Source organism: Argiope bruennichi, chromosome X1, assembly GCF_947563725.1.
Source record: "Argiope bruennichi chromosome X1, qqArgBrue1.1, whole genome shotgun sequence".
In the NCBI taxonomy this organism is placed as follows: domain Eukaryota; kingdom Metazoa; phylum Arthropoda; class Arachnida; order Araneae; family Araneidae; genus Argiope; species Argiope bruennichi.
Window position 1 is genome coordinate 90729430 of NC_079162.1, and position 19705 is coordinate 90749134.

At 29.6% G+C, this 19705-nt stretch overlaps 1 protein-coding gene across 1 annotated transcript in view; it reads left to right on the plus strand.

Moving 5' to 3' along the window:
• The window catches only part of LOC129959317 (uncharacterized), a 57918-nt gene extending 38477 nt beyond the window's left edge, over window positions 1-19441 (plus strand). The window contains exons 4-5 of the mRNA XM_056072136.1: window positions 14413-14463; window positions 19332-19441. Of these exons, the coding sequence (XP_055928111.1) occupies window positions 14413-14463; window positions 19332-19441 (161 nt within the window). The remainder of the gene's footprint in view (window positions 1-14412; window positions 14464-19331) is intronic.
• Window positions 19442-19705: the final 264 nt, after the last annotated feature.

The following is a 19705-nucleotide window of genomic DNA, read 5'->3' on the forward strand; positions in this document are numbered from 1 at the left end:
TATCTTCTGAAATAATTTTCAGATTATTTTATTTGTAGTAAAGCGAGGCTTACGAATCACGAATACGAAGAAAGCTGAGGAGAAATCGTTTTAAGTGCCAAAAACGGAAATGACCAAAAATAAATTTAAAAAAAAATCGCACCAGTTATAGAAACATTCAAATTAGCAATCAAAGATGCAAAAATCACTTAAAAACGCTTCAATATGTCAAATGTTTCGTATAATATTACAGGAATTAATCCATTATCTGCCACATTCCCCATTTGGGGATTTTGGAATTTTATGTAAACCTTTCGGCGACAAAACTATATTTGGTACGCCTAGTTTCCTTTTATGTATATCGAACAATATTGTGTGTAGCAGAAAGTATATATTCTGTGCTTCATTTCTTTATGACAATCGAACAAATATCTGTCAGTTGAACGGAACACAATTGTCATATTTGAAGCATTATATTTTTGGTTTGGTTTTTACAATATAATGAAATACCGTACGTAAGTAATTTAGATGTTATAGTAGTATAGTTATAGTTATAGTAATATAATTATATTCTTGCACAACTTTTTGTGCGTATATATAATTTTTTTTTTTTTTGAAATGTGACAGTTAATGGGTTAAAATAACAATAAGTGTTCCAAATACGGTGTGTTATCTAATTTGAAAATTAAATAAATTCGTAGGTCACGGGATTAATTTTCAAAATTCTTACAAGAGATTCCAAGAATATATCTAATTTTCGGTGTTTCTTTTGTATTTCCCCCAATGACTTTTAAAGGGAAAGAAAAAAAGTTATTCTTTACTTAGCTCAACAACGACACATTTTTTGGTCGTATTTAGAGAATTTCTCATGAAAATCTAACAAGTTTACTCACACAACTATTAAAGTGTTTAAAAATGAGTTTTTCCATTATTAATTTTCTCTAAATAATGTCTGGAGTTATAAAAGATCATCCCCCAATCCCCTTTACAATAAAGATCTACTATGAACCTTCTCACCATAAAAATTACCTCCAATGTCAACTTGGACACCTTTTTTTCGAAAATCCGATGACTTTCTTTTAAAAAAAAACGAGGAGAAACGCATTTCTATTTTTCTGGAATCGGCTACCTTAACAGAGACCTCGGGTGATAGAGGCTCGAATAATCGAGGTTCTACTGAACTTTTATTACATATTCTGATCCTGTGATGATCCAGGTAATCATCAAAGCTTCAAAATTGTTTGCTACTATAGATTTTGAGATTCATTTTACTTTTATTGTAAGTAACTCATAAAAATTCAATAAAGATACTTTTAAAGCTGTAAAGTAAATATATATTTAAGACAGGTGAAATATGAAAGATTACAAAACATGGAATGAAACTCCTGTCTATAAAACAAAGATGATCGGTGATTTTTTTTTTTTACAGCTGTGGAAAATAGTGAGCTATGTTCAGTGTGGTATCTTTCTAACATCTTGGTTCTTTCTATTAAATTTCCAGAGAATGAAGGTTTGCAACAGTTCATTGAAAATTACTTTTTATTCTTGATTATATTTATCTTGTATATATAATTAAAATATATACCTAAGAATAGTTTTCTATATAAATATCAGACGTTGGGGCAGTTTAAAGATTGATGTTATCGTTGAAACTAAAGCTATCTCTCACCAAGGCCTTATTATCAAATAGGCAATGTATGCAACTGCTTATGAATCCTGAAACTATGGGGGGGGGGAACCTAGAGACATTTTTGTGATATTTTCAGGATAATCTAATTTTTTGCTTTCATTTGATTCACAAAGGCAATGTAATCGAACACATTAAAATTAAAATAAAGATTTGTTTTTTAAATATCGGTACATCATACTCAGGGTATTGTCATGCATCCAAAATCGTTTGCAGAGTATTGTGTATGTGTATCTTTATTCAGTTGGTGAAATGACTCACAATTCACAAACTTTATATTTGAACGTTTAGAATGTGTTAAAAGGATCTCTCTATATATTTCTAAATCATCTTGTTTGAAATTACCGATAAATTCAAGTTTTTTTTATTTGTGACATTTAATTCTATAGTAACGGGTAGGGCCGTATCGGACGATTTGATGCTTATCATTTAAAGATGAAGAAAACTGTTTTTAAAGCTAAAGAGATAAAAGCCTTTAATCGGAGCTCTGCGATGAATTGCTTTGTTATTTCTGATTGTCGTTATACTTGATACATAAAAACTGCTTGCAGATATTAAAGTAAAATAAAAAATATTTGACTTTGGGACTCAAGAAAGTGCCTCCCGGAAATTTGAACTGCCTAACGACCTTTACAGACCTTAAGCCTTGTATTTATCGCGACCATACCTACGTTTTCAGTCCCTAAAATTTCCATTTCAGCGTCATTGCTACTGAAATTCTATTCTCATGGGATTCACTTTTTGTCCGTAGTCAGTCTCTATTGCCTAACCATCTACTGTAAATCCAATCTCGGAGTCGTTCGACATTCCGGCGACCTACACTCTTCTGTCTTCCAAATGACACTTCTCGACTCAACGAACTGACCACATTTTAGTCTCTCGTTTGTTATTTCCACATTGTTATGACCATATATTGGTCTCTCGTTTGTTATTTCCACATTGTTATGACCATATATTGGTCTCTCGTTTGTTATTTCCACATTGTTATGACCATATATTGGTCTCTCGTTTGTTATTTCCACATTGTTATGACCATATATTGGTCTCTCGTTTGTTATTTCCACATTGTTATGACAGTATATTGGTCTCTCGTTTGTTATTTCCACATTGTTATGACCATATATTGCTCTCCACTATTTAGTCTCTTCCCTCTTTCTGAGAGGAGATGGAGATAGTAGCATGGGGAGAGTAAGTTGTAGAAAGGGTATAATATAATTTTCCCCACCAATCACTGAAATGCGGATTTAAATAGCCCGATGGCGCATGATATTATGATATGATATGGAGCATGATATTATTTGATATGGAGCATGATATTATTTGATATGGAGCATGATATTATTTGATATGGAGCATGATATTATTTGATATGGGTATGATATTATTTTTTTGCTCCTTGCTGATGTTTAACCTCAAAAAATAACATAACCGTACTAATGTTTATTCTTGATGCCCCTCACCCTCCCCGAGACTGGTGTTTGGGAATTTACACCCCTTTGCCCACCTCACTCAAAGCTCGGCACTTAGCTTGTGGAGCTCTACATTATGAGGTGATTCAACAAAATCTCGAGCAGAATTTTTTGTAAATTATTTCAGATTTCCCCCTCCCAATCTTCATATACATAAAAAAAAAAAAAAAAAAAAAAAAAAAAAAGAAGAAGAAGAAGATACGATTACGCTATTTTATGAAATTCATTAATGAAGGTCTTAAGCAGAATTCTATTTTATTGCACAGACGGGAACGCTCTCAGAACTACTGATATGGGTTATTGCACGTGATTTGAAGAGGATCTCGTGATTCAAATACAAAGAAAGAAAGTAAGAGTAAATGTCATTCATTCATTACCTGAGATAGCTCGGAAAAGTGAATGTGGAATAGGACAAGTGTTACACGTGAGATAAGACATTTATAAGAATAAAATTAAACACGTGGGGTAAAAAAATATAACACTTTCTGGAAAGTATCATTTGTAAGATAAGAGTTCAACGATGAATTGTGTAACATTTCCGATATTCAGACACGTGTTTGCCGTTGAAATGACAATGAAAACTTGTAAAAACAACCGATATCAGTTTCTGAATTATTATACACGTGCATGAAATTTGACCTGATTTCTAAAGAAGACTACTTACAGTAAGCTGTGCAAAATATATGCGATGGTACTGAAACTATATTTGCGATTTTTTAATTGTTTTCACTTTTGCTTTCACGCTGATTTCTATTAGAAATGAATATGTAGCACGTGAGTTATAAATTTTTTAAATGGCTTATCTCAATATGGCTGAGGTCCACTTAATATTGTTAATTTTCTGTCTTTAAAGCCATGTAAAATAAATTTTAGTTTTCGTGATATCCAATGAATTTCGTCATTTTGGATCACGTTTCGCATTTTGTTTTTAACGACCACGTGTTATATAAAAAGGAAGCTGTATAATTGATGCATGCCATATTTAATCCGGATTCTCCATTTGCGTTTTTCTTGTTTTAATTGCATTTCAATGGAGAAACTATTAACGACATTCTCTTGCATATTAGATTTCTTTTGGATTAGTTGATTGAGCTTGTTGGCGTAAGAATCAGACATAGCTATGCTATGCCAAACATACGTCGAAGATATCATTTGGGGAGAATTGAAAGAAGTATTCGTCAGAAATATAAAAGCAGATTTAAGATGATCTATGTTTGTGTGAATATAAATAATTCGGAAAAAAATGTGTGTCGTTTCATCTGGAAGATCGATATGAACTGTTGCGTTGATTTCTCTTAATTAAATGTACAAGTTCCGTCATTTCTCTTATTTTAATCGATTCAGAAAAATACGCACTTAATTGGGTTGTAAAGCTAAACTCATGACCTCTGAAGAACTCTCTCTTTAGAGGTCAGATGAGAGTCACATCAAGCAAGATCTCAAAAACATTGGAAATTGGAGTAGATGCAAAAGACGGTGTACAAAATTTGCAACAGACACTCCTTTGAACAATCACAGGAAATCCGCACCCGTTTCCGATGTCTCGAAGAAGGTTTGAAGAGACTGCATTTTCTGTGATAGAAAACCACATGACGTTGGCGGTCATTACTAAAAATGGATTGCTTCAAAACTTTATTTATTTTGTTTTGAGAAACGACTGCAGTCAAAATATCTTTCTGAACACTTATTCATTTTAAATATGCACGCTATTTGACCTAAGTTCGGCAACAGACACAAATAAGCCTATAGCGTGCCTAGGCTTGAAATTCTGCCTCATCTTCTGCAACCTAGAATTTAGTATAATTTCTAACTTCAAGTCGACATCTTTAGAAAATCCTACCAGATAAAGTCAATATTCTACTGTTTGTCTCTAGTATCCTTCTATTTCATGGTTTCGCTCATGAACTGTTACCAGTCAAATACCTGTGAAATAAAATATACTACAATATAAATGCTTCTTGAATTTTTTTTTTTTTTTTTTTATCATTTGAGAATTATAGTTTTCTACAACATGTCAATATAGCGTGACTAAAGTGAATTCAAAAGAAGTGATAATAAGTATGCATTAGACTATATGTGTGGACTGGTATGCTTTCTTTTTAAACATACCACCGGATATTAAATCAACAATATTCGGTGGTATGTTTAAAAAAGAATAAGCCAGTTAAGATGTTTCATAGTACTATAATGAACATTTCATCGGAGAGATAGTTCAAAGGTTAACTATCGAAAACCATGGCAAAGACAGTTATTCTGTGACATTGTGACATAGGACTAGAAGGAGGGGAAGGGGGATAGGATTAAAAGGATATAAATACCACGGACGCCACTCGTGGGAGTCGCAACAAAAACCAGTTATTTATGTTTATGTTATTTTTAAAGCTAAATATGGCAAAACAAAGTAGTAAAATATTTTTGTTGCTGGTAAAATTTTATCATACTAAGCAATTGGCTTGATATTTCATGTATAAATATGATTCGCATACATATATCGAATAAAATTATTGTAAGAAGTAATGTTTCGCTTTAATAATTTTGATGTTAACCCTAACTTTAATGAATTAATAAGCAAGAAAAAGGCTAGCGAAGGACTGAGCGGGAAGTATATATGCCCTGGGGAGGAGGAACATGCAGCGAAGCGAAATAGTATTACTCATGAATATCACAGATGATATTTTTAAGACATGTTGAATGTTTTTAGCTGCTTTCTAAAAAACTGAACAAAAAAAAAAAAAGTCCACGAATTTTAATTTATTTTCGTTTTCCTTAAATATAATTTTTTAAAAATTTATGGGCTTTTAATGTATTGTTGAAAAAAATTTACAAGTGATTTTAAAAATCATGAGATTAATAATTGTTTTAAAAGTCAGCATGTTGGGGTAATTACAAAAGAAAAGGATATTATTCAGGAATTAACAGGCAATTAAACAAACGGTCATATGAAATATAATTATATTTAATCCCACAATAATTTTGTAAATGCTTTGAAGAATTTTTTTGTGTAATATAATGTGCGGTCATTCACCTTCAGTATTAAGAATGATTAAACTGCTAACAATGCAAGACTCTTATTACTTCTGAGTAATGTTTATTTTTATGACGAAATATTGATGTCAACGAGACAAAAGACTGGACTCCGGAAGTCGAACCATACCAGACTGATTCTTTAGATTATCCTAGGCTGTCTATCTTCATGTTAGTTTACTTGTCAAGTGGTTCATTTTTTTTGTTCAAATATTTTGTTAGGGCTAAAGAAAAGATTAAAAAAAATTTACTCAAATATTTTTATTTGATATATGTACAAAATATTTGTATATGTATTTAGTATAAAAATATGTATTTAGATATATGTACAAAATAATTAATTTTCGCAAAGCTCAAAAAATTTTAAATTATGCTTATTTTATTTCAGTTTTTCCAGTTATAATATTTTTAACATTAATTAAACAAAGCATAAAGCATCTAAGATTCAGCTATGTTAATTATAGATGAAGATTTTTAAAAATCGATATTATATATATATATATATATATATATATATATATATATATATATATATATATATATATATATATATATATATATATATATATATATATATATATATATAATTTTTGAAAGCAGAGTCGTGGCCAAAGTCAGAGAAGAGACTTTCAGTTTTCAACTTCGTTTTATTTCCATCCCGGGAGGCACAAGCAGCACGGACAAGGCACGTCCATTCACTGCGCGTCACAAAAGCAGAAGAAGGTAAGAGAGAGAGAAAATAATTTTCACAGTGCTTATATACAATGAAATTTTGATAGGGATTTCTCTACATGCGCCGAATTAGGCAAGGGAAACACATTGATCTTTTAGAAGAATTTGGTCAGGTCAGCAATATTTTATAACTTCACTCGGAGTGTGGGAACTTGTCGGTTTTTAGCCGAGTCAGCAATTTTAGAACTCGTGTTAAATTATTTAAATAGAAAAAAGTGGAATGGAATCAGGAAATAAGAGAATATTTTAGAATGAACTTGATATGGGCTAAATTAAACTGAAAGATAGGAAATTACTTAAGTTTAAATGAAATTTTAAAATATCATTACATTTATATATATATATATAATATAATATCAAGATGTTCCATCAGGAATCATATGGTCATTCATAATTGGAAAAGTCACCTCCACGTACCAGATGGCGCTTAGAACATCGTTATTACACGAATCGTTGAAGTAAAAATTAGATGTGACATCATTGAGGAGCACGTAGTAGCAAGTTTAAACATTTGAAAGTAAAAATTCTTCTGGAAATTTTTACCATTGAATAATTAATAGGTCTAATAGTCACTGGTCTTTAAAATGACGTTTCAGCAAACTGGTGTTGCCGCCCATTTAAGAAATAATGTTTATCAACATTTAACTGTAACGTGTGGACAATAAAATAAAAGTGTGGTAGTCCTATTCGTCAGATTTTTCTTGCCTTTTCTTTTCATAGGATCCCCTAAAAGCTTTGCAGAGGCATTCACATAGACAATGCTAGGGATTTCTCCATAGTCGACGTGGGCATTTAAGATACGGCGGGAATCTTTCAGAATTTTCATAATTCCAATATTCGACCATTGTCAGGTATGTGTTATGATATGAGCACACAAATTTACCTCCTGTAATCCCCGTGCCGAATGCCCCGTAAATGTATCGATTGCTATTCATTAAAAGCATGTTGTGCATTTACGTGTGTTGATTTCCCGAGTTTTCTTAGTCCTCCCACTGGTGTGGTGTGGTGTGGAGAGGGGGGTGCCAGCTCTGGTGTGTCCTCGTCATCTGACCGCGGTTCAAAATGACGAGGTCCGTCCCAAAATAGCCCTAATGTTGCTTCAAACGGGACGTTAATATAACCAAAGCAAACCAAACCCGAGTTTTCTTAACACTTGCAAATGATGATGACAGTATGATCCCGCGTTATTGCTTAACCTTTGACAACGTAATTTCTCAAAATCTTCATATGTGTTGAAGAAAGAATACGTTAAAATGTCCAACTGCAAATATGTAAATGAAATTTTAAAAAAATCCTCAAAAGATATTGCCTTTAAATGTGAAATAAATAAATTATAGGAGACTTTTGATGTAAAGCTTATTAAGAATGTTGGAAAGAAGCAAACTAGAGGTATATTTCATTATATCTAGCATGAAAGCACCTGAAAATATGAGAATGTTTATTTCCTTTATAAGAATATTTATTTTCTAATACTATATTTGATTAAAATTTGGGAGGAAGCCAGCGATAAATAAAAATAAATAAATAAAGGGAACTTAACGATATTTCCTGAAAGAATAAAAAACGGTTGGCATTATATTAAAAATTATTCCTCCTTTTTCCATTCTAATTTCGAAAAAAAAATGAATTGAAAGTTAATTAAAAAGACCAACAATTTATTCTTTAAGTTCCTTTCTTTATCGTTCTTTTATTTATTCAAGATGTGAATTTTTGTTAGAATTTCTATTAATAAATTCTATTAAAAATTCTATTTGAAATTTCTATTTGAAAAATTTCATTCTATTTGAAATTTTTATTAACAGATTTCAAATTTATTTCAAATCTGATGCATTTATATTTCAATGTGACAAAACAGAATGGTACATTTTATTTTAAGCCTGAGACACTTCATTTGCAGATAAATTATATTGGTTAAGATTCGTGAGTTTGTTAGTTCATTTTTGTGAATTCCTTTGAGAATTCTCATGATTTGTTTCCTACGAAAAATCTAATTCTGTAATTATTTCTTCATGAACAAGAATGCAGAATAATATTAAAAAATGAAGATTAGGAGAAGGTAAGCGACTTATAAAATATCAATTTATTCAGATTCATAAAAAAGTGTACTTTTTTTTTTATTTGTAAATTTAAATTTTCTACAAATATACTTTATGCTATGTCTTTTGTTTGAGAAATAAAGAAAAAATTTTTTAGAAATTCTTAAAAGAGTTAAAGATTATAGCTAAACGAATTAACAGTAATAATGATTAGTAAAGGACACTTTAAGAAGAAATTTATATTAGTTGTTAAAATGAGCAGTAGCCAATAAAAACCATTTTTTTAACACTTTTCTTCTTGTAGGCTACAATAAACAATTTAATCTAAAATATATAAAATGCACATAAAAAATTTATATTATTTTTTGGAATGAGCAATAACCAATAAAAACCTTTCTTTATAGCACTTTTTTTTCTTATAGACTATATTAAATAATTTAATCTAAACTATACAAAATGCACATGATAACTAATTTTTAAGTTGACACTTTATAAAAATTAAAATATGTCGGTTAGTACGGCCCGCTTTGAAAAACGCAGAGTTTTGAATTAACACACACACACACACACACACACACACACACACACACACACACACACACACACACACACACAAATTTGTACAAATGGATAAATCTTGTTTCTGCAAACAAATTACAATATAAGAAACACTATCTACAACTTCTAGATACCTTTTCATAATACTTGCAGAAAAACCTTTTATTGACTATTCGCATTCGTTTATTAAATATATAGTAAATTTAAAAGTTCTGTAAAGGTCATATGTAAAATATTAATCCTGAATCGAAATCTCTCGAATGCTCTACTAACAATGATTTGTAACTATCTTCAAGCAGTTTCAGGAAATATTCCATTTGAGGTTTCATATCCGCCAGATCATTATCGAAAATCGTTTTTATTCTTCTTTGCGAAGTACGTATTTCTAGGCTCGGGCTAATGACCGGAAGCAGCTCTTTCAGACAGTTTGTTTTTCAAATCATTTGCAGCTGCAAGCTTCGTGTCATCCTCAGACCCTCTTTCAGACTCCTCGTCCGTAGGAGAAAATAATTGCTAAAAAAAAACTTTTTAAAAAAATCGCTTTGAAATGAAGGTTTTAATTTGTTTATCCGAAAGTTTGTGAAAACAGTTAACTTGAATGTGACACACAATTACATGCTTTATCATTTCAATTGGTTATTATAATATTTGTTATTTAAAAACTACTTATATAGAGATTAAATTAAAATTATTAAAAAGTATGTGATTTTGTAACTTGTAGAGAGAAATGGAGGGGAGATCAAATTTGAATTGATAATAGGTTTCTACAGGGCTTAATCAGGGCCTGGTAATTGCAGATGCATATGCAATAACGCAGTTGCAGATGTAGATGGGGCTGTAATCTAGACTTCATAATGGGCTATGATCTATTTACCTGCAAACTCTAAAATCACTAGGTGGCTCATATTACCAGACGGCCATGCTTCTGGTGCTTTTTCTATGTCTTAATCACTTTTAGAAAAAGAAATGAGATTTTTTATTCTATTTTTTCAGAGCATTATAAAGTAAACCATACATACTGCAATCAATATTTTTTATTCATATTATAAATTAATTACGTTATGCTATTTTATAGATTTAATATAATTATGAGAACATAACTTAATGTCATCCTACGCCTTCGGTGCCTATAATATTGAGTTATCTAACCAGTTGGATGAGCACATGATGGAAGGAAAAAAAGAAAGAAAGAAACGACAAGCCATTCAGGGAATCCCATCGGTGGCAAATCCTGAACGGCTATATTTAATATTTTGGCGAAGTAAATTAATGGAACAAGAATACCTAAAAACAAATAGGGACAATGGGTTGAACTTACAGAGAAATGTTGATATTTACAGACGCAACCTCTTTACATTTTTGAGGCAGTTACCTGTAGGTAAACTATATAGTGCACATTATATACTGTGGATATTAGCTGTGGATAAACTATTACTAATTGAAGAGAAAAAAAAGAAGGAAAAAATAATAAATAACATTGTAAACATTTATGCGACATGAATAAAGACTGTAGAATCAGAAATCCGCAAGGGGGAAAACCATTAAATGGATTTACACCGTCTGTATAGCCGTTTTGTTAGGCTGCAATTGTTTTAACATATTAGCAAATAGCATGTTTATTATAGGCGTCTACGATACTAAGCTTTCAAAACTGCTTAGGACTTGATATTTTATATAATTTATGCATTGAATCAGCTCCTACTTATTGGTGCGATATAGAAATCACTGAAAATAGATAACATTTTTTTTGCATAAATTAGAAAGAAAAAAAAAACTATAATCTGTCAAAAAAAAACTTTTTTTTAAATATACACTTCTAATTTTCTGTCGACTTAAAAAGTATACATTTCTAACTTTTTACAAACTTTTTATAAAGTATACAGTTTTTATTATATCAATAACATTTGAGGTTAACGCTTATATTATCAATAACATTTAATATTAAATAACATAACAAAATATTTCATTTTTATTATTTTTATTTCTTTGCAAATATTTACTGATTATTCAGAAGCAAAGCTAAAAAAATATTTTTAAATTGCAAATTCAAGAAAATTGCTGCAAATGCCGATTTTCTTTCTCGAATGCATCGCTCTGCAAATATTTCATGACGAGACAGAAATAATTGTTTATCGCCTTTTAACGACATAGCTCAATTCCCACAAACTGAAGTAATTAGAGCAGGTGACAAATGTTACAGATTTCAAAATGTTACTGAATTTGGTTTTATCTAAATATCACCTGCTTTTAGAGACAATATCAAGTAAAATCTATCAAACAATGTTGTAATTTTTCTTCCAGTAGTCCGTTCAGCAACTATTTCATTTTGGTTCATTAATTGTTTGTCGCATTTTAATAATGTTTATTATTTATTTATTTATTTACGATGAAGGTCGCTGGATCAAGTCATAAATGAGTTATTAGTATCATTATATTATTTTTTCTGTTGCTATCTTTAATAGCAGTTTTCGATACAATTGCATTGAGTGGTTACAATTGGTGAGAAACTTCAAGATAGGCTGTTGCAGTGTTATATATAACACGCTTTATTGCTATCACATATCCAGAAGGTCAAACAACAAGTAATCTCATAGGGTTATATTTCTGATGGATATCATCGTAAGAGGTTTTAGATGCAATTGCGTTTAGCGGTTGCAGTTAAAAAGAAGCGTCGTGGCAGATGATTGTAGTATAACACAATTTATTACCACCCCGTATCCACAGACAAGCAGACAAAATAAATCAAAAATAATCGGTACATTTCGACACATAAAGAAAACGTGATTTGTGTGTTCCAAAAATAGGCAGGGCAAAAGGGAAATCGGAAATCAAATTATTGATTTCTTTTTATTGATTGTTCTTTCCTGTCCGTCAGAGGCTTCAACCATGTGATTTATTGATTCTTGTCCCGAAGGACTTTGTATGAGGCAAACAATATCTTTTATGAGTGCGGTTATCTGATATTCTGTTTCCCAACTAAGAAGAAAAACTGCTCTTTCTTTTACCTTTTTTCTAGAAAAATTGTTTCAATAGCCTTTACGTCAAAGGGGGAAAAAAGAGAAAGAGGCACAGGTACCATAGCGTCTAGAACTTTCGAATATGTGTGGTTACTAGACAACAAATCATTAAAGAAGAAAAAAAGAGCCTGGTTACTACCCTTATGAAAGCGCAGAAACTGCAATAATTCTCAATTGGATGAGAAAGGAAAATAAAAATTAAAAGTAGCTTTGCTCCGTTTATAGATTCATTATGTCAAATTGGAGTTCTTTTTATGTGTTTTCAAATAGGTTTGTAATATGTATGTTCGATGTCGTATTTTCGTATTTCATATAATTTATAAATGAGCTATGAATAAGCTTTTATTTTATTGATGTTTCTATAGTTGATTTTGGTACAGTACTCAGTAAAAAAAAAAAAGACAATATTATTTTGTCATTAAATTTATTGAAAAATTTACATAAAAATATTCTTATTCTTATAAATTTATATAAAGGTATTTGTTTGTATGGAACTGAGATTTTTATACAAAGTAAATTTACCCCCAAAAAACTATGCAGCTCTAATTTGTCATCATTTTTATAAAGTTTTCAGTTTTCAAGATTTCGTCATAACAAAATTTAACTCCAGATTATTTTTACTTATTTCATTATCACTTTACATTCTCTTATTTCAACGGCAAATAACTGACTTCTAACTGATAATAATTTGCTGATAATCAGCAAATAATTGACTATAAACACATCATTTTTGCTGAATTTTTAAAATTAATTATTTCCAATTTAAAAATCTTGTATTATTAATGAAATCAGAACATTAAAAGTTTTAGAAAATGTTATTATGATTAATCAAAATATTGTCATTTACTGAAAAGGAATTCAATACTTTCTTTTTTATTTCGCTCAAAACATGCTTTTACAAGGGAAGGTCACGGGGTTGAAATCTGAGATCGGGATGAAATTTAGTATAATGATAGTATACATTTAGAATGTTCATTCATAAAAATGTTAACACGCAATGGCTAGCCAATTTCGAGAAAATGGTCCTCAAACTTTTGGTAAAGCTTATATACTGATAACTTGACTCCCGTTCCGATGATCCTGATGGCGTGGTTATTTAGGTAACCGTCTCGTATATGGAAGGTCAAGGTTCGTACCTGGCTAGGATTTTTTTTTTCTTTTTTAATAACTTTTATTCAATTCAAAATTTATAAATACTCTTAATTAATATGTTTTTAATTTTTTTCATCCAAAATAAATATTATATCGAAATACATAATAATAAAATTAAAATTTTAAAAGAAAAAAATTATTAATATAGATGCATTTTTAAAAAAAATAAAATTATTTAAATTTATTTAACTATTTACAGACAGTTTTAATTAATATGCTACTTATTTTTATAGAAGGATAAATGTTTATTCTTTTAATACTTAAATTATAATTTAATGTTTAAAGGAAAAATAATTAAAAACGTAACATTAATGGCTACAGATAATTTAACTTGCTTGCATCATTTTCAAATAATTAATTTTCAAATTCTTAGATTTTAATAATAATAAATTATTAATTCTAACTCAACGAAGCTGTATTTATATCAAAAATTGAAGGGAGCAGATGATATTTGTTAAATATGTAAGAAAAGTTCCCCAACTGCAGTAATCAAAAGAAATAGTAGAGAACAGGTGTTAATTTATTGAATGCGTAGGCAGATGGTTCAAAACGTATTAAGCGTATACAAAATTCTTAATTAATCGAACATGATCAAGAAATAAATTCTTGCGAAGATAGTGTAAAAATTCAATCAGTTGCACTCCATAAATTGTCATCGCCAATTTTTAATAAGATGATAAGGTATGCATGGGTACGCTGCCCAACTTTCTGATGAAAGAGAGAGATTTTTAAATGCAAATGAAGTTGTTTTTCCATAGATCTCTTTAAAGAAACCTTGCTGTTGTGGACAATCATCATTTATCAGCTGTGCAAGATGTCGAAATATATTTTGTTTCCAATGTTTTTACTGTAATTACCATTCTGGTTCTTGTATATAATCGAAAGTAAATGTATATAGGATAATATTTTAGAAATATTGAATAAATGTTTTTACGATGTGAGTATTTATAATTAATAATTATCACCATTTATGTTATATTTATTACTATTTTTTTAAATATTACTTTGCAATTTAAGCAAATTTAAGTAAATAAAGCAATTTAAGTAAATAAATAATAAAGATAAATTAAAATAATAAACATTTATATTAAGTAAATAAATAATAAACATAAATTAAAATAATAAACATTTATACAAGCATAAAAATAAGCAGCGTATTAAGTAAAACTATCTGTAAATAGTTAATTAAATTTAAATAATTTTATTTTGTTTAAAAAATGCATCTGTATTTATAATTTTTTCTTTTAAAATTTTAATTTTATTATTATGTATTTCGATAATAAATATTTATTTTGGATGAAAAACATTAAAAACATATTAATTAAGAGTATTTGTAAATTTTGAATTGAATAAAGTTATTAAAAAAGGAAAAAAAAATCCTAGCTAGGTTCGAACCCTGACCTTCCGTCTACGAGACGGTTACCTAGACAACCACGCCACCGGAATCAGCGGAAAGGGAGTCAAGTTATCAGTATATAAGCTTTACCAAAAGTTTGAGGACCATTTTCTCGAAATTGGCTGGCCATTGCGTTTTAATATTTTCATGAATAAACATTCTAAATGTATACTATCATTATGCTAAATCTCATCCCGATCTCAGATTTCAACCCCGTACCCTCTCCTTGTTAGGCTGAAATTAATCATTTGGATAAAGTTGACAAATTTTTTTATGCTTTATCCAAATTTCTAAGATAATATTTATAAAATAATTCTTTAAATGTATATATATATTTTTTTTTGTCATTTCGGGTTCTCATTTTAATTTTATTAAAAAATCGATCAGTATAATTGTTTCTTTTGCAGTGTAAAAATTTCTTGTAAAAATTAGTGCAAAAAGCGTAATTACGAAAAAATCGCTGCGTAAAAATTGGTTATTTCCATTTTTTTCTAGTCATAATATAGTAAAATATTTTTAGGAATGAGACTGGCTTAAGGAAAGTGATTTATTTAACTTATCAGATAAATTTAATTTGATTAATTAATTTATTGTATTAATTAATTATTAAGTAACAAATCAAGATACACCATTTTGTGTGAGACTAGGAACTGTAGCATATAAGTTTCTGTCTTATTGAAAAATTTGTTAGAACTTAAGCCAATCTACATAATTTCACCCAAAGATAGATGAATTAGGTGGGAAGCATACTTCTCATGGCCTTACAAAAGGTTAAATGATCTTGTGATGCCCCCCCCCCAAAAAAAAAATCAGAATATGACATTTTTCGAAAATGCTATTATTATTAACCGAAGTACTATCATTTACTGCAGAGTAATTTAATAAATTTTTTTTTATTTCACTCAAAACATATCCAAACTAAAATTAACAGTCCGTGTAAAGTTAATTATTTTTTTATTATTCAAAATTTTGTCGGTAATTTTTATAAAATAAATCTCTAAATGCTTTTTTTATGATTTTGCAATTCTCATTCTCATTTATTTAAAAAAATGCATTAAGAATAAATATTTCTTTTGTAATATATTACCGCTATGTTATAGGATACAAAATTAATAAAAGTAACGGTAAAAATTGGGCAATACTTTTTCGTTTTAATTAATAAACACAAGCATCCGTGTCTCCTCTGTTCGAGAATTTTCTATTCACCTGCTTCCGGCATGTTGTTTCAGATGAATGAATGACGTCAGTTCCCCGGGAAGCGTAACGGTGAGATTTCTGCACATTTTCAAAATTAATTGGAACTATTCTAAAAGATATGTAGTAGAACATTCAAGATAAGTTAATGACTTTTTAGGACTAACTTTCACGGAAATACTGGAGCATTCGGAAATCGATAGCTGAATTTTTTACTGAAGATAACAGCAATGCTTTTAAAGTGAATTCGTAATTAGTATTCAAAATTCGTCCATTTGTCTTTGTTTCAGAATGAATTAATGTTGAAATAAAATCAATATTAATTTCTTTCATGTTTTTCTCTATAAATGGTAAATATTCATTTAGTCCATAGTCCATTAACAGAAAAAACCATGGAATTGAATATTGAAGTCACGTTCATCAGCTAAATATTTAAATTTCCGCTTTCACTTAAAAATATTATAATTGCCAAAAAAAAAAAAAAAAATTACATCACGAGATTTTGATGAATCTTTAAATTTTAGACCTTAAGTCACAAAAACCTATTATTAACATCCGTGTATTATTAAATCCGTGAATCCATCTATCTGTATGTGAGTGTGTAAACATGGGGATTCGAAACTGTAACAATCTAGAATGTTGAAATTTGATATGGGGTTTTTACACCAAATTAATTGATCAGTAGAAGAATTTGGTAACAATCGTGAATGAGAATGCTGTCCGTGTGCTTGTGAATAATATAATTCACAAATGTAACCAACTAAATGAATGAAATTTAGCATGCGATCTTAGTATTAATATCACAGATCTGTATAAATTTTTATTCAAACTTGTTAAAGTGTTTGGCTATCTTTCTATCTGTCCTTGTGTAAATAAACACCGTTGTTTAAAATTGCAATAAACGTGACGGATTGAGTTTAACACCCATCAGTTCAATACTCAGGGGAACAAGCTGAAAATGATATTTAACATTCATTCACACTCAAGAGAGCCAACTCAAAATGAATCTTAGCATTCATTCATTTAACACCTAGAACAGCCACTCAAAATGAAGTTGAGCACCCATCCAGTTCAACACCTAGGAGAACCAGCTCAAAATGAATCTTAGCATTCATTCATTTAACACGAAGGCGGGCCTGTTCAAAATAAAATCTAATACATGTTCTTTATGCCAAAATTCTATATCAGTGCCAAATTTTGGACCCAACTAATCAACGGAAAAAGGCCGTGTTTGCATGCTTTTCTCTTCACTATATGACGAAGCTAAACATTAAATAGCCACATATGAGAAATTATAGGGATAACAACCCCGATATTTTTTTCACAATCAGAATAAATCACACAAAATGCAACCCTTTCTGATTATTTTCACGGCTGACATAGTTTTACTTACTTCTGTGAAAAGGACTGTCTTGTATAATATTGCCCGAGGAAGCTTATAATAAGGAATTTTTGTGTTTCTCTCTGAAAAGTTAATTTCCACTTACAAAAATTTACAATTGAGTCAAAAGAACAAGTATACTAGTAATTGTTTTTTAATCGGTAAATAAAGTATTAAGACAGACAAAGAGAGGTTTAAATCTTTGAAATTAGAAGCTGTTTAGTACGTTCAAAGAACATCTTTAAATTTAAGTTGACTTTTTAAACTTCTTTGTTTGTAAATTTAAAGAATTACACGGAAATATATTCTAACAGACTTTTTGATACCTAATAGACATCTTTTCATAGGCCTCAGAATCCAAGAATGAACAGTACATTCAGTGAATTGAAATATTTATAAATTTGAGCCAAAATACAGAGAAAGACACGATTATCAAGTGATAGAAGTGATTTAGCAATACATAATCTTCTTTTTTTTTTACTTTAAAAAATACCATAACATGAATGTTTACTTCATTCAAAAACTTTTTTTGTATTAGGAAGTATATGTCTACGAGTAGTGACGGTTGTGAAAATAAAGGCAGGTTAAAAACAATGCGTTAAATCGTATATAATTTTCAGCTATATTCATTATGCAAAATTTATTGATTGGTATATTCATCAGTTTAAAGGAACTGGACAAAAATGTACGATGTTAAATCCTTCATCAGCCATAGTTTAAAAAACATAATTTTGTATAATGTCAATTTGTATAAAGTATTATCGAATTATTGCACTTCAATTTTTATTCTTGGTTTCATGATCGAAATAAAGCTGAAAGAGTGCAAAAGTGCGTCTGGATTTTTTCAAATGCCGTCACTTTTTTTGTTGTTGTTGAATTTGATTCCCTTTCGAATGAACGAGGAGAGAAAGCACTGTCTTACTCGTTCAAATCCGTAAATTTGGGTGAAAAGAAACAGGCCTAAATACATTTCTGTGGCGAAATTGGTTAAAAAAAAATATACCACCAAACAAATGATGGTACAAAAAGTTACTTCTAAATTTGAAACAAGTAAATAAATTTCAGAGATACGAATGGAATCAACTTTGTGAGACCGAAAAATTATAAGATATTTTCTACACATACAATAAGACTTTTTTTTTTTTTTTGCTACTCAACACTCATGCACAATACAGTGCACTTTAAAACTCTGTTTTGCATGATGGCAAGGATCACATATTTAATCTTTGAAATTACATCGTATTTATCAACTAGTGCTCTTTTTTGAAAGACTGTTCACATAATTAAACGTAAGAAGAGGAGGATTCAAAACGCAAAAGCTTCAACATCGATCAGTAGTGGATTTTGGCATTTTACGGCCGTAATCAGTATCAATATATAATATGAGGCTCCACTGTTGATGAATTTGGTTTCATATTTTTAACATAACAGCATATTAATAATTTGTTTTAGATCAGATTTTATTTTAGCAACTTTGTGTTTCTTTATTTTTTTGTGACAGATGACTAGCGGTATACATGTTTATACACATTAATATTGCAGCAAACCCTCGATGCTTATAAATACTGTAATTACTAAAGGAATGAAACAAATGACCTGACTTATTAGAACTGACCAAGTGTTAACATTATTCTGGAATTTTATAATTAATTGAATTTGTAATTTTTACAAATTTATTTGTTTGATCTCTAGCCTATTATTCGCAGGCAGATTAATCGATCTGCCTAGGGCTTTCTCTGAAACCACCAACCCTAAGAAGCTGCCTAGTCTAACTAGTCGGAAATTCACCAATGGCCTCGATTCTGATTATTCTTAAATCTCTTTTAAAACTCATTAAAACTGTTATACAAGAGGAAATGTCTTTAAACCTTCATTCAATTTATTCCTTTTTCAATTAAACAAAAATGACAGTAATAATTTAAATTCAATCTAATTATTATGAGGAGATGCAAAATTAATAAAATCATTCAGAACCTCGCAAAATAAACATTCATTACCTTCGCCATAAAATATTTTTCATGCCTTCATCTTCTAAAGGTATGCGAGTCTCAATGATTTAATCAATGCTTTGTTCCAAAAC